A 22,377-nucleotide genomic window follows, 5' to 3' on the forward strand; every position below is an offset into this window, starting at 1 on the left:
AAATATTATTTATAAATTAAATCCTCGATATAAACTTTGAGGGGGTAATGTGCAAAATCTGCAATAAATTGAGGGATAAATTATATTAAACTTTTTTTAAAATTTGTTCTAAAATGTAATGTAGCTTAATATTTTTTTATAGTTGTAATATATATATATATACTCTTACAACTTTATTAGCTTTTTTAAATAAAGAATAAAAAGATTCAAAAATTTTAAATTTAAATAATTATATACGTGTATAATTAAAATTAAGCAATAAAAGATTACATTTTTAGATTGAATTAGTATAAATTAGGTTAAATTTTATATCTTTTAAATTTATAAAAAAAATGATAAAAACAAGGGGACTTTACTCTTTAATCTTTATCTTAAATAATAGTAATTAATCTTCTTTGAGATTCCCATTTTTTCATTTAATTAAACTTTTGAAAATATAAAAATTATATTCATAAATTTATAATTAAACCAATCCCCGTCCACATAAAATTTAAATCGTAAAATAAAAATAAAATCAAGAATAAATAAAGTACCTCGAAGAGGAAAAATAAATCAACCTAAAAGGCAGTCCATAGTGGTTTCCATATTGTGGGCCCCAAATTTCTTTCTCTCTCAACTCACCTCTCCTTTGGATAAGCTCCTCCCCCAACAATTTCTCTCCCATTTTCGAAACCACCGAAAACATGGCCAAACAAATACGCACCGTATAGACCAAATATCCGAAACTAAAAGTTCTCAAACTCCCAACCTTCATATCATCTTTCCTTATCGGAAAACATGATTTTCTTAACCTTTTTCACTGACCCATCAGTCTAAACGCCTCGTCTCCCCCGATCGATTCAGTCTTTTCTCAAGAGGGTTTTGAGAAAGTGGAGAATTGATTCAAGAGAATGTCTATTTTGGCTGCAAATACCCATATTGTGTACAGAGAAGTGCTTCTCAGAGACCCACAAAATCAGTTGTCTGGTGGTGGGAGTTGTTTGTTTTGGTCAAGGTCTCCTGGGTTTGGAGTTGATGGGAGAAGAGGAGAGTGGAGGAAGACGAAGAAGAGGGACTTTAGAGTAGAGGCTTTTTGGCCAGATATGACTAGACCCAATGTTATAGAGATGCAGCCCATCAAAGATTGTGACCAGCTTGATCAGATTTTGGCCCGGGCTCAAGAGCTCCCCCAGCCTATCATCATTGATTGGTCTCTCTCCCTCTCTGTGAAAATGCTTCCCTTGTTGTCTGTTCATGGTTTTCTTATTTGGGTGTTTTTTGGAAGTGTTTTCACTTGTTTCTTGTTCTCATTTTCTGTTTGTAGGATGGCTGCTTGGTGTAGGAAATGCATATATTTGAAGCCTAAACTGGAAAAATTGGCAGCCGAGTATGATACCAAGTACAATCTCCCTCTGTCCTGCTCTCTTTCACTGTATTGTCAAACAACATGTATGATTTTGTGACAGAATGTTCCCACATATCAAGCACTTTCAGCTGTGAAGATACTTTATATGTTGTACCACAAATTTCCCTTTCATGCTCACTAATAATTTGGCTATGGATTCTTTCTTTGATTGGCATAATCAATTAGAAGTGTTTGATAGTTGGTTATAGTTGTTCTTTTCATGCCATGCTCACTGTGATGTCCTACCTTGTCGGTAGAGTACTCCAGGTTCATATATGAAGTATGAGAATTGGCTTTCAAGGCATCAAATTATTAATGAACTGAATGGGAATCCTTGCTGATTTGAATCTGATGAGATCCAGATCATGCTTCATTTTAATCTTGATCATCTCTTTTAATTTTGGTGATAGAATCAAATTCTATAGTGTGGATGTCAACAACGTCTCGCAGGCCCTGGTGAAGCGCGGAAACATCACTGTATGTATCACAACCAACCATTAATTTCCGTTATTTTCACCAGCAATTCCATTATCTTCCTCATTTTTCTAGCAATATTCAATAGTAATAACGGGTTGTATGGATGATGTATGCACAGAAAATGCCAACCATTCAGGTATATCCATCCTCTCAACCTTCACAATTTTCTGGAAAAAATTGAGTACGAATGATCAAAGCTGAACAAATAATCACAAGGGGTTGTGTTTTTGGTGCAGCTGTGGAAAGACGGGGAGATGAAAGCTGAAGTAATTGGAGGGCATAAAGCTTGGATTGTGATAGATGAAGTGAGAGAGATGATAAAAAAGTTTGTGTAATTTATGGTATACCATTACCCTTTTTACAGAGATCCATGTCTGTACAGTACAACACGTACTACTCATTCCATCTAGCCTTCCTTTAGAGTTAATCAAAGGAATACTTGTAGGCTATTATAATGGCCAAACAGTACGGGGTTCCCTGTTTTCCTGAGAAATCACTGCAGTAACTGACATGTAGCCTCAAACTGAAGTTAGGCAACCAAGAAAAGGCGGTGACCCACTTTCCAGGGAGGTTGAGGTTAATATCGACTTTAATAAAGGGGTGCTCAATTAATTTGGCAGGAAAAAGGAAAGAGAGAATTTCAATAATTCACTGGCGTTTTATGTAGGATGTTCACTAGTATTTGTTACTAAACAAATAATAGTCTGCCCCTCTCTCAAATACAACGTCGCTTTGGCCGAGTGGTTAAGGCGTGTGCCTGCTAAGTACATGGGGTTTCCCCGCGAGAGTTCGAATCTCTCAGGCGACGATTCCTTTTGCCAAAATTTTTGACCGCACTTCAACACAAACACGCCCTTATATTTGCTTAATTACTTTAAGATATAATTTTCCAAAATTTTCCTACCTCCCCAAACACAAACATTTCCTAGTAGCCTTTATATTTTCTAAGATAGTGTTTTTTTAATCTTATATTTTTACTCTTTTGTGGAACTTCCTAATAAGTTTGTGGAACTCTTTTGAAGTTATAAGCCATTCTCATCCCATGTGTGGTTCCGAAAAGTTTGAGAAAAAACGTGAGCCAAAAATAATAGAGGAAAAAAATAAAAAATAAATTTAAGATCAATTAAATATTTTTACATATTATTTTCAATTTTTTTTATATATTTAATTCTTTTATAAAAATTAAATAATTTAAAACTATATAATTAAAAAAAATTAATTATAAAATTTATTTTCTTTAATATTTTTTGTATTTTCCAAAAAAGAAAAACTTTTTGACTTCCAAAAGTAATTTAATCCAAACATGGCCAGAATAAGTCACGGGCCAAACAATACTGGCTAATCCTGTGCATCCACTTTGTGGGTAAAATGGCTCCTGAGGCAGATTTCTGTTTCGAGAAGAGCTGCATACCGTCTCCTGAATTTGACAAGTAACACTTGTATTTACACTGGGCTGAAACCATGGTACCAAATGCTTCGAACCTGCAAATATTTCGTCACTTTATACCTAAATCTCAGCCCATTATTTACCATACATTTAAATGGTGCAATCACAAATTCTGTGTGATAACAAAATGGAACCATAGCCATTTTCATTTTTACAACCATGCAACATACTGTTACAATCAAATTCTGTAATTTACGAGATTCATGATATCTACTACAATGCCATCGTATTAACAATTCTTCCCCTGCTTTCATCAGATGTTCTGGGCTCCAAGTAGATGGGTCATCTCTGGTCACTTCGCTGTAAGTAAACACTAAAAGAACATAAAATGAAATACAAAAGTATCAAAGATCACATACATACTCATTAATCTAAACAGCCTCCTCCATCATTCTGTTTGAACCAGTTAATCAACTTTTCCCTTCACAAAGAACAAAGCAAGCACCCCCACTTTGCTTTCTTGGAAGAATTTCAACCTATCCACACTCCCAGCAGAGTTATTGCTTATATACAGTTCCTGTGGTTAAAAACAAACAACACGAAAATTCCAAAAATGCAGATGCAAGTAATTGGAGCACGAGCTTTTAGGTCAAGCAAGGGATGACTCATTAGCACTTAATGCTTACGAGTGTGAGGACATAAAACAATGGTGTATTTTACAACATGTAGCAAATAATTTACATGCCTGGATACATGATTACATGCTTGATGCTCTAGATGCACTACAGGCACACTGTTATTTTTGGTTATTGCAGTATGCACACTTCAACTAAACTGATTTCCATAAATGAGTCTCAAGTCTTTCCTTAATCACCCTTTCCCAAATGTTTGAAACTACAAATGAATGTTAAATCCATATCATGAAAACGCCTCAGTTTGCTCATGTTTAGTTACTATTAAGTTTTTATTTATTTTCTTAATCTACACATGGTCATTATGGTCTCGTTTTTTCCTTTTTCTTTTCTCAAATGGATCACCAATTACAAAGACTCTGCACCCCCCAAAAGATGCTTGTAATTTTTAACACTCCATTTTATTTGGCACTTGTATTGACTGTGCCATTATAATCATCACACAACTTCGATACTTTGACACTCAGCTTTACCTTTTTCACCCATCTTTATACCCTCTCATATGACCGTGAGGAAGTCCCCTCAGTAACCGCTTGACAGCAACCTAGGAGACTAGGACTACCTCCAGCAGTGAGAGTAACAAAAAGGCTTCATGGAGATTACAAAAGCACTAACTTATAAACAAAATGCAAATTAACAAAGCCTAAATGTATCCTGTAAGATCATCCAACTACTCAGAAGCAAAAAGTTCCACTAAATTTCTAGCATGTCATTGATCACTGACAAGAGATGTCAAACAATATCTGAAAAGTCATATTCTCACCATGAAAATTTGGTATTGGAAAAAATTTCACCTTCAATGAACTGCAACAGAAGCCTACAACTAAAGCCCTTTCAACTGTCACCATCCATGTTACACCATAACATATGAGTAAATCCCACAAAAGGGTTCCCAATCCTGAAAGATTTACCATGACAACTCTCCTGAACCAAAGTTTCAGCTCTATAGCTATAGGGTCATTAATTCTTTTATATAATAAACCGTGGTGATGGTGTTTCCGAGCCAGCATTATTGAGTCAAGTAGCCAGTTGAACACAAAGAAAATTGACCACATTATTTGGCCAAAAAACCCTGGTACCAAACAAGGGACCTAAACCATTATAATTTAGAGATGTTACCACTGAATGAAAAAACATAAACCTAATAGGAATTTCCATCATGACCCAATGTAAGCACAAGCTCTTAGATGGCATAGGTCGTTTACTGTGGAATTGACAACGACAAGAAGTAGCAAGACCATGATGATCATGTGTAACTACTATAATGAGATAAAGATCATGAGAATATTAATTTCAGAAATGAAGGTGTCTACAAGACAAATATAGAGACAATACCGACATGTAATAACATGCAGTAGGATAAAAAATAGATAGTAACATGAACTCAATAAGCCACACACTATCTCACTCGTATCAAACCTTATTGGTTCCAACAGTGATTTTAGTTATTTCATAACATCAGAAGCATGACAATCAGTCTAGGGAAGACTTTTAACAAAATGGAGCAACAGAAAACTAGCATCCACAATTTTCCCAATGTAAAAGCAATTTCCAGATCCAAAACATGAAATTGATAGGATTCTACACTTAGTCTTTTCCATAAAAAAAAAATTCATATTCCAAAACCAAACACTGCTCTTATCTTGTGGAAAATGAGATCCCTCCACCCTCTTTCAGTGTTCTCTACCACTGTTGCATTCCCATATCTGCATAATGAAATACCAAAGCAATCACAAACAGCCACAAGTCAGAATCACAGAGCCTTAGGAACAAAAACAGAACAAAATCAAAACAAGCCATCAACAGAAACCAACCTATCTTCCTCAGGAATACCAGTCTGCGTCAGTTTAACAACAGTCAACCCCGGTTCAGGCTCATCAAAAGCAATTCGCACCTGCAACATTGCAATAATCATTGAGCATTCATTCAGTATATAAATGTTTCTCAATCTTTCACCAAATTCAACTCAAATAACAAGGAACCCTGAACATTACGGTAGAATTAACACCATCAGGCCAGCTCCCAAACCTCCATTTCTGAACAATCAACTTCCCTTCAACCAACTCCATGTTCACCCCTGTGACCGATCCATCAAAAATGCTAATCTCCCCACCGACCTCTTTGCTTATCTTCGCATTACTCTGCGTAAACCCTTTCCACCTATTCTCATCCATCATTATCTCAAACATATCTTTCGCCCTACAACTGAACTTCTCCGTCAACGTTATTGTCTTGAACCCCTTCTTCTCCTCTTTCTTCACCTCTTTCTGCGCCCCAACATTTGACGCAGCCGCCGCAGACGACACCGACGATTTAGCAGCGCTCCCAGGTGCCTTCTTCACCTCCAATTCATCCTTCGCCGGACCTCCCTTCGCCATGCTCTGCACATAAACCCTAACCTTTTCCAAAATCACGGGCTTCCCCTTTGCCACCATAGCCTCTTTCAACCTCTTCCCCAACGGTCCCTCGTCCTTCACCAAAATCTTCACCTCTGGGTCCTCATCCGCATTCTCATCAGCTATATAGGGAATCTCCACAGTCCCATCGCATTTAATCACAGATTTGCCATCTGGGTCCTTGGCCTCACCCTCCCAAGAAAGCGTCAATGCGATTTCGTATCCAGGTATGATCTTCCCTTTCCTGACATTGACGTAGGCTTCCCCTTCAAGCTTTTCAAGGGTCTTGGTCTTGATGTACAGATTGCCTTCTCCGTCGAGAATGGTCAGCTCGGAGAGGAGCTTCGAGAGGAGAGTTCGAGACCATTCGAGACAGTTTTTCTCCGCCCAGTGCCAGTTATGGACGTTGGCGCCGTCGGGTCTGTCTTCAACGATCCACCGCTTGTCGCCTTCTCCGTACTTCGCCATTGATGAGCTGAGGCCTAGGTTTGAGAGGGAAAGTTCTGGAGAGCTTTAGCTAGAGAAAGTATCGGAAGATTAGAGAGAGAGAGACGGAGAAAAAAATAGAGAAGGTGGGTGGAGGCTGCTCTGGAGGGTTCTGGTATGGAAGAATCTAGAATACTTGAGCTTTTGCCACCCTAAAATTGAGGAAATGAAATGGAAAAGTATTGGAAGGGGCACTAGTTTGACCCAGGCTTGGCCCAGCCCATACGGTTTCCAATTCAGCCCATGTATGATTAGGTTGGGCTGCGTTCTTTTAGGCCCATGAATAATCATCCGAGGGGTAACTTCAACTTGGGGGGGGGGGGGGGGGGGGGACACAATAAACAATGTGGCCAATTTTGATAAGCATAATTTGATAGAAGATCTATGAACAAGTCCCCGCCAAAACCCCAAAAGGGTCAACAGTTCACCGTGGTTCAGATCAAAACCCTGTCCTCTGAGTCCTCTCCGTATTCAGTATCTTCATTCTGGCTCCAGACCAATCAAATGAAGCGAACTTATCGATTCAAACGGGTCACAAAACCCAAGAAATCGATTCAACCAGACGATTCCATCCACACCTCTGAAAAATCAATAACCATTGGGGCCAGACCGAAATCTCAATCTCAACCCCAACCCGGAATTCTTTCTATTTCAAATCCAACCCTATCTTTTAATGAATTGAAAATACTGCCCCCTGATCTCTTCCAAATGGACGCTCTAGACCTCGTCTTGAAAATACTGCCCCCTGATTTCTTCCAAATCGACGCTCTAGACCTCGCCCCATGTCTGCTTGGCAAGTTACTCAGGAGAGACGACGTCATTCTCCGGATCACTGAGGTAATGTCTCTTTCAACCTTGTTTGTTTCCCGAGAAAATTTTGAAAAAAATGAATAGGAATTGTAATACTAAATATGGTAATCTTTCATTATTTTATTTGGGACACGAGTTTAATGGAATTATTGGACTTGGATGAGCTGATTTTTCAATTTTGGTTTTCTTATGTAGTCAATATCTTTCAATCTGCTTGTTTCCCGAGAAAATATGGGAAAAGAAAGGAAATCATAGTTTTAATTGATGGGTTCTTTCATTGTTTTACATGGGACCCGAGTTTAATGGAACAATTTTCGCTTGCTTGAGCTAAATTTTCCGTTTTAGTTTTCTTATATTTTCCTGATTTTCCCCAACTATCCAAATATGTAGACTCTTGCATTACTGGGAAGAACTGCACTCCATGGGGGCTTTTCATATTTAAGAAGGGAAAAAAAAAACGTGTAAAGCATAAGATTCAAACACTTTTTTCACCTGCTTTTCCGTTAATTTATTGGTTACCAAATGGCTAGCGTTTGAAAATTCAATTAGTAGACTGAAATATCAGAAGAGAAAATAGGTTTATTTTTCTGAACAATGTATAGTAAGAAGTGAATTTTTGACAGGTAGAAGCATATAGGCCAAATGATTCTGCTTGTCATGGACGGTTTGGCCGTACACCAAGAACAGCTCCAGTTGTAAGATACTATAATTATTAATCCTTTTAAAAATGTTGATTGAGATTCTTACATTATAAGTTAACTCTTTTGAAAGTTTGAATCCACTTTGAGGCATTGGTGATAATTGTTTTGATATATTATGTTATTGATTGGTATGAAAATAGTTTGGACCAGGAGGTCATGCCTATGTTTATTTGTGCTACGGTTTGCATACCATGCTCAATGTCGTTGCAGACAAGGAAGAAGTTGGAGCAGCAGTGTTAGTTCGGTCTTGTGAACCAGTCTGTGGTAACTTTCCCTAACTGTGCCTGCAACAGTCTTAACTCTATTTCTTGTTGGCTATGTTTGTACTTCTATTGTAGTTATATGCTTTTTAGTCTTTCTCTCAATGGGCAGTTAATAACGATGCCCGAAAACCCACCCCAAATATTATTAACCTTAATAATCCCTCGGCTCTACTATTTGCAGTCTGCTACCTGCATCTTCTCTCACGATTTTGCTTGCTGAATTGATGAATAGATAAAATGTAAATAATGGAAAGGATTATTTCTGGTGTTGTTTTGGTTGCTTCCACTTCCATCTAATGCTGTTGATTGGATGTTTTCACTTAAAAACATACAATCTAATAGCTAAGCAATGGTGCCTCCCTTAATGCATAACTCGTAACTTCGGTGCAGATAAAAATTTTAGTTTAATCCCTGAAGGTCATTAGTGGAATGACCATGGAAAATTCAAGGTTAGCAACTATCTACCAATATGTGGTATAAATACTTAAATGGTGAACACCCAACTCTGCAGCACTGTCACATGCAAAATAGAAAATATATAATAAGGGAAAGATGGAAAAACCAAAAAAATGAGTATCTGAATTATCAAGCTCCTACACTTAATTACAGAAACTTTTAGAGGACCCATTCCATATTCTCTATAATCTCTTTGTGATGAAAGTAATTGTACTGGAAAAGTATTTTTCCTGAATCACTGTTAAAGCATACAGGCTTGGAAACCATTCAGCAACGCCGAGGTCAAATAACTGAGAAGCCTGTTCTTCTTACTGGGCCCGGAAAGGTCAGTGACAACCATCATTCCTTTTGTGCACTGACTTTTTCTCGCATTTTATTTATTTTATTTTATTTATTTTATTACCTTAATGCTTATCAAAATGAGCTAATGGTTGAGCCCTACCATGCCATTGAGTGTTGTTTGGCAACCCCTCTTACTGCTTATTATTTTATTTGTCCATTAGAAAAGGATTATATATGGCCATAGACTACTATTGATTTTATTAATTGAATAGTATCCATGAAGAAAAAACAAATTGTCATGTTCCTCGAGAGTATTTTCCACTTGTGCAAATTAGTCCATAATTTGTTGTCTGCACTGAAGATGAATTTTAAAAGACAATGTAATGTTCATTGATCTATATTGTTGATCAAAATATTTCAAGTATAATGAATTTAACATGACTCTAGTTGTTGTTATAAGATTCCAAATTGGCAAGGATCCCTTTTCTATCAAAGGATTGTATGTGATGAATTAATATTCGGTTGCTATGTCTGCTGCAAGATAAATTTCATGTGTATAGCACAATTAATTCCCAGGTTTTAAACCCTCCCCCTGGCCACACTCCAAACCCCCCACATAAGTGGGTCATGTTCAAGCATGTCAAACCATAGACATTTTACTACGTAGGTTAACCCAAACTCAACTCTCCTAGCCCCACAAAAAGGAAAAAGCTCCCTTTTGTTGTTACTAAGGAAAACTTTAAGTTTGACAAATTTTAGATTGAAACTAGTTTTTTGAGAATTTGTTTTGAAAATAGGTGATTTCTTAACACAAGTTTGAGGTGTTTTCAGGGGTTTTCTTCTTTCTTTTTTTTATAGAGTATTCTAAGAAACAATTAGAATCATGGAGAATATGTCAAGAACTTTTCATTGTAGATGAATTCAAAGTGTCTTTACAAAGAATAGACAAATAAAATTGATTTTTATATTTAACTTCCCAAATAGATTCCTTTTTTTTCCCCAAAAATCAACAGAGAATGTTTTTGAGAATTGTCCTCAAAAATTGATAAGTGTACATTGCCAAATAGACCATGAATTCCTTGTTGATACTTAACCAAGGGAAGGATGCAACAGTGATGGTTTCTTTGGAGTTTGGAATTGGATGGATTCTTGCTGTATCTTCCTTGGTTAAGTATTTAGGGGTCATACTGCCTATCAGTGAAAACACTTAGTAGTGAGAGTCAGGGACCTGCTTATTCCCTTCTAAGTTCTGCCATCCTGCCCGATAACCCATATGGAGGTTTCTCACTTTCATTGATAAAATGGATCAAAGTCTTTCATAGATCTTGTCACTAAAGCCTGAGACATAACAGCAAGGCTCCGTCTTTTATTTCTTTAGCAAAACAAAGATTTCTAGCATTACAATCATCAAACTAAGCTATTCTGGATCAGGATCCAGCATACAAGTCATCAATTTCCCAAAGGAAAATGATGATAAATGTCTGTTTAGTAACATCTTCAAAAAGAATTCTCAAAAATTACTTCTTAAAAACTGTTTTTGAAAAAACAATTGTCAATTATTTTCAGGAAAAAAAAAACTATATTTAAAAACTCAAATATGAAAAATTATTTTCTAGTGTATACTTAAATACAATATAAAAGTTATTAAAATATTTTTCATATTTTCAATTGTTTTTTATAATGCTTTATAAAGCTGTCATTTGTCATTAATCGTTGAAGAGTATGCGCCACTTCCTTGGATTGTTTCAAATGGGCTAATTCTTATATTTGGTTTTCCAGGTATGTCAAGCTTTAGGAATTTCTACAGAATGGTCTAACCATCGCCTCTACACTCCCGGTAAGTTCCTTTTGCCATGGCTCTACACCTTTAAAGTAAATGGAATGAAGGTGAATAACAAAAATGGGCATGGGTACCAGGCGGTCTCGAACTCTTGGATGGACCAGAACCAGAAAAGATACTCGTGGGTCCACGGGTGGGCATCCAATATGCCCTGCCTGACGATGTCAATGCCCCCTGGAGATTCGCCATTGCTGGTTCTCCTTGGATAAGTGCTCCTAAAAAGACTCTCACATTACCCTCTAGTGAAATTTGAAGCAACATGATGGTTTTGTCTTTTCAAAATGTAAATACATGAAATATTTAAAGAAAAAGATGCCTCTCAAGTTGAAATAGCAATGTAATGTTTTTTGGGATTTTGTATCTTGTTGGAAGGAATGTGAACTCTATTCAGTTGTTTTTGAAGAAGCAGATAGACCCTAAAGCCTACAACTTGAAAGAGCCTTTTCTCTTCTTTTTTTTAAATACATACCCGGTAAGGTAAGTAAAATAAGTGGTAACAATTTAAAAAGTTACAAAGTTCAAGTCATTATAGGAATGTGAAGTTCTCATGTGTTACTCTCTCATATGAACAACACCTAGGAGGATTATTAGGTTTTGGAGATACCTTCTATAAGTAAATAAAAAATAATACAATGCCTTGCTAATTTAATTGAAATTGTTTTATAACAATATGTATATGAAAAATATTCCACGTATTATTTAAAATTTTGAAAAGTCTTGAAAGGGTAAGAAACAATGTAATAAGGTAATCATACTCTATTATTATAGTTTTATTAATTAGGGCTCGTTTGCAATAGTTATCTTTCATTGGCTTTAGTTGAAAGTTAGGTTTAAGCCATAATTTTGAAAAGTCAAAAATCATTAAACATGAGAAGTTTCCAACTTAACTTAAAATAGAACTTATATAAAAAGTAATATTCTTATATAAAGCTTTTATTTTTTAATCCAAACAAAATCTCTTCAAATCCAATTACAAATTAGATATAAACTTGACTACTAAACCTAATACAATTATGACATCCAAAATCTTTTAATATGTGAAGGGATTAGCAAGACTTTCTCTTAAGAAGATACCTTTCTTTTCTATTATTTGCTTTATCTATTGTTTCGAAATGAAGTTTGATCTTGAGGAAAAAAAATCACATATACCTGACTTGTTCTGAGTAAACATGTCATTGTCAACCTCTTTTTGAAATAGGAAAATCACATTCGAAAGAAGGGGATAAAGTCATCATACTCCTTTTTGCCTTTAATCATCTAAAGTTCATGAAAATTGATTTCCCCATACTCTTTGAAATCTAGAACCTTTCCATCAGATGGGTTCGCTGCAAACAAGGAATTCGTTTCTATCCAGACCTGGATGATGAACAACCTGGGGTAGGAGAGGGATGGCTTATGCGGTTGAAGAGCAAGAGTCTGGAAAATGGTAGTTTCATTAGGCTGCAACCACACACTAAAGAGTTAATACTTGTACTAGTAATCGGGAAGGTGCTTGAGAGACGTTTAAGTTTTCATGCTTGACTATTGGTATATCATGGTCGTGCATGAGAATCAGAGGTTCTATATTAATGAATTGGAGACCAATGTCATGAACTTAAGCCTTTCTTAAGCTCACATGCGACACTTAGCTAAAGCCACTTAAAGTTGCTAAGTCAACCTTAGCCACTCTTAACTTGTTATGCTAAGTAATGCTACACAACTTAGAAGTTAAGATGCGTAATGAAAGCAACACTTGAAAGAAAGGAAACTTGTATTGCATTAGAACTCCTTACAAGGTTTGAAAGCTCTCGATGCTTAGTGTCTTTGTCAAATAAGGTCATCCCCTATTTATAGACATTCAAGGAACTCTTTGGAACCCGCAAAGGTTCCCCACTACTTTAAACTCTCTAGAAAAGCCTACATAAAACTTTGTATAACATATGTACAAGAGTTCTCTTAAACTCCCTAAAATATGTCATACACTTCCCTTATCTTTCATCCTAGTGTAAAGATTTTTAGACATCTCAAGGTTTCTCTAGACTTCCATCCTTGTGTAGAAATGTTTAAACATCTCAAGGCTTCTCTAGATTCTTTCATACTCTTCTAGTGGTGTAGATGACTTCCAATGGTTACAAAAGCTTCCTACTCTCCTTTAAAAGCTCAAGGGTCAATTGAGCAGTTTGTGACACCAAGACATCTAATACAGTAGCAATAGTTGAAATTGACTATAAAGTGGATTTTGCTCCTCTAGACATTGTAACACTTGAACAAAAAGTAATGGCCGAAAAGGAAGAGAAGTAAGACTAGACAATGGGTGAAGTTTAAGAGAAGACGACTCAAGAGAAGCCCGAGTTTGTGCCATTTACAGGTTGGTTGAGAAGGTTGGATGAGGAACCTTCCACAAATGGAATGAAGAAAAATAAGTCACTGGATTCCAATATTCGTCAGTCTATCAAGAAATTTATGCCTAGTTTAAGCCTTTCTGATTAAGAATGAACTATGAAGAAAATCTACTTGAACTTCTTGAGATTGCTTGTTAATTTCTTAATCTCCATCAGATTGCATACCTTTTAAGTTAGAAAGATTTTTTTACATTTTTTTTATATAGTTAATCAATAAAAATATTTCTAGAATAATATTTTACAAGCACAAAATTAAATTGATGTAACAATAAAAATAGTTCTCTCTGCTATTAAATGGTACCCCAGCAACGAGAAGAAAACTGATGCGGAAAGTAGATTTTTATTTAAATAAATATTCAACTGCACCAAAAAAATTACTAGAAATAATGATGTTGGTCTAAACCATCTAGCCATATCAAATTTGGTTTTCCTGCATTACACACTATAGAAGGAATGCCTGCCAAAACTTCTTCCCAATGGTAAAGGCTGCAAAATTTGAAGGAAAAAGATATCTCAAATAAAGGGGACAAATGCAAGGGAAAGCAATGAAATCAGCCTAGAAGATTGGCATAGATGGATAATGGGCTGAAGAAATTAAGGGGAGAATCTCAAAGTAAAGTGGAGGGGAAGTATGCTACCGGCCAACCTGAAAGTTCTTAGTAGGCCCCAGAAGCAAGAGAATCCAAGTCAGCCATGAACTTGGCCCCCTTCCTCAGCATCAACACCTTCTGCTACAAGAGGGCACACTACTCACAGCCAAAACCAACAGAGCAGAGTTAAGAGCTAGCAGAAAATGAATGAACAAAGAGATGCATCGTACTCGACTCTATAATAAGTTACTGAGAGAAGGTGGCTGCGACTTGTGGCTGAGTAGCCTGAGGTGTGAGTAGCATTGGCCAGAATAATAGGGATCCATCAGTTATAATGAGCAAGTGCGGAGGCTAAGGAGCGACAATGGCTATTTCGGGATTGTCATGAATCCAAGTAGTAAACCTACCACAGAATAGGCAGGCTCGGTCAATTGCTTAGACAAGACCTCCAGCCTTGCCCACCCTCAGGTAATGCGAAGTATGTTATTTTGGGTCAAGCCAACTAGCATCATCTACCCATTTTAATCATGAGGTCAAGGCAATCAGAGGTTCTTTCATCTTTCAAGTGAGGCACCAATAATCAGTATGTCACTATCAATATTTTTCATATTCTTCTCCATCGCATCCCAAGCCCTATCTCAACTAGTGTGTAATCTAAGGAACACCCATCAAAGTTTTACACCTACCTCAACTCTTTTGACTTATTCATCAGCATTTTTAAGTTCAAAACATGGTTTATTTTTGCATCTTGATTGACTCCCTCAATACAAGCAGGCTGCCTGAGGATCATAAGGTTCATAACTAACAGATCTTGGAAATAATATCAGGGAACTGGGTTAGTTTAAGGCTTCTTGTATAGGCAAGGGTGTATGTTAACCTTTATCACCAGCAAGAACTAAAAATGGATTACTAGAGGATAATTGAGGAGCATTATTTTGGCTCCAAAATCGTAACTGTCACTCTCTATTTTTGTTAAGTTGAAGATGGTTAAGGTTGTTCTTTCAAGAAAGAGACCAACAATCTCCCCTTACCCAATGTTCCAAATATTTACTGACTTCTAAACTCTTTCTTCTCTACCCAAATCTGCTAAAAAACATCTTAAGAGAACCTATTGGGGCTTCTTCTCAGCACAAGTCTCAAGCCCATTAAACTGTCATTCATGTCTAGAAAATGTTCTATTCAACCAAATATTTTATCCTTTCCTAGTTTACTCCAAAATCAAAACATCTTGACAAAATTCTTGATAAAAGTTATAATACCACCAAAGAAATGAAGCTTCATTTATTAACAACAACAACAACAATTTCATTTCATTTCATTACAAGGGCATAGATGGTATTTTATTAAGGTGATTGGTACAAAGGTATATACGAGTGATAATAAGCAAATTAACAATAGAAAATTTAACCAAATAGAACTTCATTTTTGCTTTGACATGCCGAGTACTCAACTCTAAATCAATTCCTTGACCACGTCTCAGCATTTTAATAAAATCATTTGAAATTGCAGGTGCAGACATACTTTTTTGGTAAGGATACAGATTAAAAATTCATGTACCTTCTCCTGCATCACCATAAAAGCACCACATTGAGTATTGCAAGGTGAGCAAAGTGCCAAAAAATTATAAATTCATTTCAATTTTCAGACACTGAAACTTCGACATACAAGAACAGATATGATTGAACATATGGAAAAAAAAAAAAAAGATGTTAAAAATTAGAAAAATTAGCACACATTTCTTGTCATTTGAACATTACAGAGCTATTATGGTACAGATGTACAAACTCAGGATGCACAGCTTGCAAAAGCCGCAAAAAATGGAAACACATCATAGGACCATGAAATAACAAACGTGTACACTACCGTATTGACACCCTGATTTAATGATAATAGCATGCCTTCAGTTGAACATTGAAGACTTCCAAGCTACCAATCAGAAAGGAAATAACACCATCTGCAGATTGAGAAAGTACCCAGTGTCAAAAGACAAAAATATTAAAAAGGAAATGATAAACTAAAACAAAGCACCAAGGAGCAAAATATTTCTAGTACCTAAAAATAAGCAATGAAATACAAACAGGTTGGTCCCAATGGAAGTTAGCAACTCCATGACCGTTCAGTCACATCCTGGGAAGCAACAGGGTCATTCTAGCACTTTGTCCATGCTGTAGATTGTGGAAATATTCATTTCAGCTCAAATGTTAGACTAAATGCTTTCTTTACATATTTGGGTGCAACTGGCAGTAAAACTCAGTGAAATCAAGCCGGAAGAGGAGGAACTTCAAATCAATATGTTGTTGCACAGGCAACTGAGAAATGAATCCTTCCAGCAATGATGAATATTCCTTAGCAATCGCATCCAGATCTTGTCCCATATTTCGCAGAAATTCACCAGCACGTTGGGTTAGAGCCTTCCTACCATCACTGATCCATGCCCCAGGCTCCGCAGTTTTATCATTTAACAGCCTCCTAGATCTGGTCTTGTCCCGAGAAGGCGACAAGGATTCCATGGTTCTGGGAAAAAATTAAAGAAGAAAACCAGGTGTGAACCTACATCTCAACAATTGAACTGAAGAAAGTTTTCTAAGATATTAATTATTTATCAATGAATATAAGTAATGATGATATAGACAGAACATTACCTTGATTGCAACTCATGAATACCTTCATATAATCGATCCACGTGACTTCGGAACCGCAAGATAAGGTCAAATAAAACAAAGAGAGTCTTATAAAGGTTTTGGGATCGTTCCCCAAGGAGAGACTTCTCCACAATCGAATTAAGGTACTTATCATGGGCTGCAAGTAGATCATCAAGATCCTTTGCTGCTTCCATTTCATTTGAAAAATTAGACCATGAAACCTCCAAAACTTCAAACATGATATAGTATTGCAAATTTGAAACAAAATGATTCATCTCATCCCAGAGAACTTGGCAACGCCTTAGTGTTGAAAGCAACTGTAACTTAACTGCACTCTGGAGCTTAATAAAAGAGTTAGAAGTAATACAGTTCGGTTTCATTGTCTTCCAAGCACCAATAAGTGCATGCTCAACGCGTCTAAGCTTCCATAAAAAGTTGAAAATTCTTAAATACCTGGCCATAACCGACTCTGTAAACACAGTATTCAGTGGAACTCTAGCATCATATTCTAAAGAGAATACATCCCAACCCCTATCTCCAGTTCCATGTGGCATCATCTTGACCCTCAATCTATCCAGTATGTCACGGTCGTCATATTGTGCATTAGATGATCGGATTGCACTTTCCAGCAACCCAGCTAGCTTAAATGAGCTAATAGTGTTAGCAGGCTCGGAAAGCTCCGGGCCAACAATGTCCATCAGATACTGAACAAAATCACCTTGTCCAAGAAGTAGATACCGCTTGATTGCAAGACAATGTTCTTTGAACTTGTACTGCTTATACATGACATCCAACAAATGCTTATCTATTCTCTTTGCCGCTTCAATGACCAGAGACTCGAGAGCATCAGTTTCACCATATCCAAGACCCCCCCTTCTGGTTGTGGTTCCAGCTGCTGCTGCAGCTTCTGTTGCAGCATCAGCCCATCCACGATCCTCACAACAGACACGGAGAAAATTTATGGACTTCCCAGTTCTTAAAATGCGCTGAGCAAGAGATTGAGAAATGAAAGAAGGAAGCATCCCAGCATGTAGCCGGTAACCTTCCCTCCAAAGTGATTCAGCTTTTACAGGCTGACCCAAAACAAAGAATTCCGCAAAAATGTCCTCCAACTCCCCTTCCAAAACCCAACTCCTCACCATTTCAAAAAGAGGAGAACATACTCGGCAGAGTAACTGCCTCATGAACTCATGCACGAGTGGATCACCATGTTGGGCATGCAGATGAATAGCCCCAGCCATCGCCCCTCCCCTCAAAACTCTGCACTTATCTACCAAAACAGCCATTAACCTCATCTTCACCATTGGCTCTGCAAACCAAACTGACAATCTTCTCAATGAAAGATAAGTCCCTGAATTTGCCGTCTCTGACACCAAAGGAATGGGGTTCATTGATTGTGCTTCAAGCACTGCCAACAGCTTATAATAATGTGAAAGTTCGTCTTGCAATGCAGCACAAAAAGCTTGGCCTACAGTCCCCACATCTTCAGCTGGAAACCGATCCATACTTTCAGATATATACCCCTTAACTTTCCTAAACAACCACCCCAATTCACAAAGCTTCTGAACAGTAATCCGGGTTGCTCTGGGAACCTTAATTGAATCCCTTAACAAATACCCATCAACGCTCTTATCAAATTTCACATACTTCCCATCAATTCCCTGACAAGCATACAACACATCCCTAACCAGAACCTCCTCTGACACCTCGTTCTCTTCTTTCACTAAATTCGCGAACTCCCTAACCGCAATTTCCCTGATATTTTCGGGGTCCTTAGAAACCAACAAAACCCCATTATTCCAACCCTTTTCTAGGGTTTCCCGGTTCCTGGAAACCCCCGAGTAGCCTCCCGATTCGGCATCAAACAATGCCGGCAAACCAACAGACGCAGAGAATCCAGAAGAAACCCTCGAATCCGATCTACTCTTCTGGTTTTTCCGATCTTCAGAAATGACTTTGAGCAAATAAAGCACAGCCCACTTGTTCTCTATGCTTCCAGGTCCATTTTTTGAAGCGAATTTGGTGTAAAGATCCGCAAAAGCTAGGGCTTGCGAGGACTTACCTTGGGTGGCTAGCTGCCGCTTGATGGACTCAGCAATGGCGGCAGAGTCGGGGGCGATTGAGGGAGTCATCAGACTGGAGAGTATGCGAATTGCATAGCGAAGAGACTTCTGAGTGTCGATTGAAGAACTAGGGTTTTGAGGGTTTTGGGAGAGTAACCGAAGAACCAGTTCTTTGATTAGATCTGTAACCCTGTGCTCTTCTTCCATGGCAAAGAACCAAAAGAGAAGAGAAAATCGAAAGACACAGAAAGGGGGGTTTTGATTGGAAAGAGGAGAAAAGAGAAGAGAGAGAGAGTGTGGAGGGTTTTGATTTTTATATGGGCGGGCAAATGAAAGCTACTTTTTCAAAAGGGTTTTAGTTTTCATCCTGGACGTTGGAGGAGGGATCTGATCTTTGCCTTTGCTCCTTTCTTTCTCCTTTCAATTTGGAATAGCAATTGAATTTTTACATTATACACGTATACCATACCTTCGTGAAGATAAGTGAAAAAAACTATTTTTGATATATGTGAATAAGATTTGAAATTTAACCTGTCAGGCATTTATTTTGTTTTAATTTTAATTTTTTTTTTATTATTATTATTATTATTTATTTTCTGAATATATTTTGATACATCACAGAAGTGGTGATGAACTGGAACTCCGGACTTATCCAACTCTTACCAACCTCCCATTATTCATTTTGGGCCCATCTTACCAAATACCCTTTATTCATTTTGGGCCCAATTTGAGCCATATGGTTTAAATTTTTGGATGCTTAAATCTTCAGTTAATTCAGCTACATTTAGCATAATACAAAAGTACAAAATTCAATATAAAAATTTAAAAATATCAAACTGTGGTTTAATAATAATATTATTATTATTATTAAGTGGCGAGTGAATAAAAAAAATGTCTAAAATATGATTAGAAGATAGAAGATTTCTGTTGGTGATATCTTAAATATATTTTAATTTTATTTATTTTTATTGGCCCGTAAATTAAACTACTGTTTAATTTTGTTGTTAGGTTAAGTAAAAAATAAAAAGGATAATTTTTTATTCATTTAGGGTATTTAGTAAATCAATTTAATAACTTAAAATGACTTAATAACTTCATTTTAATAATTAAGTATATTAACTATATTTTGTAAAATAGTCTAATGATATTAATTAATAATAAATAAAAATAATTAACTTATTTTTAAATTCACATATTCATTTTTCTTTTTTGTCCTAAATATTTTTATGATCTTTTTTGCTACTTGTAACTAGGGGTCTCCAAAAAGCCCGCGGCCCGCTTTAGGCCCGGCCCAAGCCCGGCCCGAGCCCGTTTATGGGCGGGCCGGGCCGGCCCGTAGGCCCGCCTTTAATTTTTTTAAAAAAAATAATATACTATATTTTTATATATATATAACTAATTCATTTAATAAGCACAAAAGAAATGTAGCTCAGTTGGTTAGAGCCTTGAAATTTAAGCTTGAGGGGAGGGGTTTGAATCCCCCCCTCTTCCTTCCTTTATTTAAAAGCCATTTTGGCTTATTTAAAAAAGCCCGCGGCCCGGCCCGTTGACCAGTCAACGGGCCCGGGCCGCGGGCCTCCTATTTACGGCCCGGCCCGCCCGTTGGAGACCCTTACTCGTAACCTTCATTATTATTCGACCCCCTTTACTCTAATTGTAATTTGTGATAATAAATATCACAATTTGATCATTTATAATAAATATTTAAGTTAATTTTATTAAATGATTTTAATAACAAAAATAAGAATTATGTAATAAATTTTAAGTTAACAAATTAAGTATAATTTAATTTAAAGTCAATTTAAATTATTAAGGAATAAGTATTAAGTTTTATCAAACACTCCATTACTAATGATAAATGATAATTTTTAGAATTTTGGTTCCCAAAAAAAGATTAAGGAAATAAAAAAAATGTTAAATTTTTTTTTCTCATATTTGGGTTCAATATAGAAAATAGGAAATAAAATCAAATATAATTCAAATCATATAAAATTTATACATTTTTAAAAATAGAGAGAAAAAGCAAGTATAATGAGTTTAAAGTAACATATAAAATAATTTGTTGATTTTAAATTTACTTTTTATTTTTTTACTTTTTCTTTATTTATTTTTTTCAACTAAATATAGTCAAAATTATTACAAGAAGTAATGAATTGATTTTTATTTTGTATTTATGATATGTCGATAAAATTACTTTTATTCTCGAAAGGAAAATTTCTAGATATATTTGACTTTCCTTTTAGTAAGAATAGATGCGATCCAACCGATTGGGATGGGCCTTTGCTTCAGGCCGGTTTAGACCCAAAGCTGAAACAGCAAGGCCTCAGCCCACCAAGAGAGAAAGCCCAGCCCATTTTTGTTAGAAACCATGAGGCTCGTCCATTACATACCCTATAAAATTCTATCCATTTAGGTTGCTATAATATAGCCACGTGTACAATTTGTTCCAATGGTATTTTTATTATTTTCTATGTATAGGCATATTTATAAATGAATTTAACCATTTTCATCTGATCGAGACTCGACCTACCTCCAATCCTCCATTTCTCGATCAATCCATTCTTGTCAATGCGTGATTGAGTACACGTCGGGCCTGCTACATTATTGCAAGCTCCATTATTAAGTCATTTTTGCCCTGTAGTGCTCTTAATGTAAGGCAAACCAGACCATTAAACAATACCAATACAATAATTTAGAAATTGTTTCCATTATTTTTATTTTTATAAAATTTATTAAAAATTGGTATTTCGATAATTGGATAAGGACACTTTTTTTCACGTTTGATTTCATTGTAAAATTTTAAGAAACATCACCAAGGGCTTTCTCATTTTCATTAAATACCATATTCACATCGAAATATATTTCTACACCTATAATTTTTTCATTGTATTTTCCTTTTATTCAAATAAATATAATAAATTTAAAATATATTTAATAATAATTTTAGAAAACGTTTTTAATATTTTTAACATTTGAAATATACAAATTTTCAAGTATTAGAAAGCTAAAAATACTTCCAGTAATCGCTACCAAATGGACTCCTAAAAAGTGTTTTTACCTTAGAAGTATTTTTGAAAAAAAAAAAAATAGATGTTCGATAAAATTTAAGAAACACTTTAAAAATCTAAAAAATAATTTGTAGTGTTAGAAAATCATTTGTAATGTTTTCTGCATAAATATTTCACCTGTAAATATTTTAAAAACAACTTTAGATAAAATATTTTAACAACAAATATTTTGAATAGAAACATTATGCATTTTTAAAATATGTTTGATAGTATTTCTACTCAAAGTGTTTATAGTAGAAATATTTAAAAAAAATAAGTTTTAATAGAATCATTTGTTATCGTATGTTTGATAGTGATTTTAAGAAATGCATTTAAAAAATAAAAAAATTTAAATATTAAAATTCTTATAAACGATTTTTAAAATTACTATCAAACAGACATTTAAACGTTTATTAAAAAAATATCATAAAAGTGCGTTTGACAGTATTTATACTCAAATATTTTTAATAAAAACATTTA

General features: G+C 35.8%; 4 protein-coding genes and 1 non-coding gene across 7 annotated transcripts; 3 read left to right on the top strand and 2 right to left on the bottom strand.

The window, feature by feature from the left end:
• Positions 1-559: 559 nt before the first annotated feature.
• Positions 560-2,370, top strand: LOC100255487 (thioredoxin-like 3-1, chloroplastic). Of its 2 annotated transcripts, XM_002275758.5 has the most exons (5): positions 560-1,189; positions 1,304-1,378; positions 1,795-1,861; positions 1,980-1,997; positions 2,098-2,370. In XM_002275758.5, exons 1-5 carry the CDS (start codon positions 891-893, stop codon positions 2,194-2,196), a joined length of 558 nt encoding a protein of 185 aa, XP_002275794.1. In that variant the 5' UTR covers positions 560-890; the 3' UTR covers positions 2,197-2,370. The 2 variants fall into 2 exon arrangements, with proteins under 2 accessions (XP_002275794.1, XP_019076983.1); XM_019221438.2 differs by lacking the exon at positions 1,980-1,997 and having other exon boundaries at positions 580-1,189.
• A 217-nt stretch (positions 2,371-2,587) lies between these two features.
• TRNAS-GCU (transfer RNA serine (anticodon GCU)) lies at positions 2,588-2,669 on the top strand. Its single transcript has one exon. It is a non-coding gene; the product is annotated as a tRNA-Ser (tRNA).
• Positions 2,670-5,319: 2,650 nt separating this feature from the next.
• LOC100250457 (uncharacterized) lies at positions 5,320-6,990 on the bottom strand. The gene is made up of 3 exons (XM_002280118.4): positions 5,935-6,990; positions 5,755-5,834; positions 5,320-5,646 (listed from the first exon to the last, which is right to left on the bottom strand). Exons 1-3 carry the CDS (start codon positions 6,802-6,804, stop codon positions 5,553-5,555), a joined length of 1,044 nt encoding a protein of 347 aa, XP_002280154.1. The 5' UTR covers positions 6,805-6,990; the 3' UTR covers positions 5,320-5,552.
• Positions 6,991-7,134: 144 nt separating this feature from the next.
• LOC100250307 (DNA-3-methyladenine glycosylase) lies at positions 7,135-11,579 on the top strand. Of its 2 annotated transcripts, XM_002280140.5 has the most exons (6): positions 7,135-7,659; positions 8,256-8,327; positions 8,474-8,597; positions 9,307-9,377; positions 11,114-11,171; positions 11,252-11,579. In XM_002280140.5, exons 1-6 carry the CDS (start codon positions 7,207-7,209, stop codon positions 11,425-11,427), a joined length of 954 nt encoding a protein of 317 aa, XP_002280176.3. In that variant the 5' UTR covers positions 7,135-7,206; the 3' UTR covers positions 11,428-11,579. The 2 variants fall into 2 exon arrangements, with proteins under 2 accessions (XP_002280176.3, XP_059595260.1); XM_059739277.1 differs by having other exon boundaries at positions 11,114-11,579.
• Positions 11,580-15,861: 4,282 nt separating this feature from the next.
• Positions 15,862-19,345, bottom strand: LOC100245188 (gamma-tubulin complex component 3). Its single transcript, XM_002275803.4, has 3 exons — positions 16,788-19,345; positions 16,198-16,659; positions 15,862-16,099 (listed from the first exon to the last, which is right to left on the bottom strand). Exons 1-2 carry the CDS (start codon positions 19,055-19,057, stop codon positions 16,365-16,367), a joined length of 2,565 nt encoding a protein of 854 aa, XP_002275839.1. The 5' UTR covers positions 19,058-19,345; the 3' UTR covers positions 15,862-16,099; positions 16,198-16,364.
• Positions 19,346-22,377: the final 3,032 nt, after the last annotated feature.

The sequence above is a fragment of the Vitis vinifera genome, chromosome 8 (genome assembly GCF_030704535.1).
Source record: "Vitis vinifera cultivar Pinot Noir 40024 chromosome 8, ASM3070453v1".
Classification (NCBI taxonomy): domain Eukaryota; kingdom Viridiplantae; phylum Streptophyta; class Magnoliopsida; order Vitales; family Vitaceae; genus Vitis; species Vitis vinifera.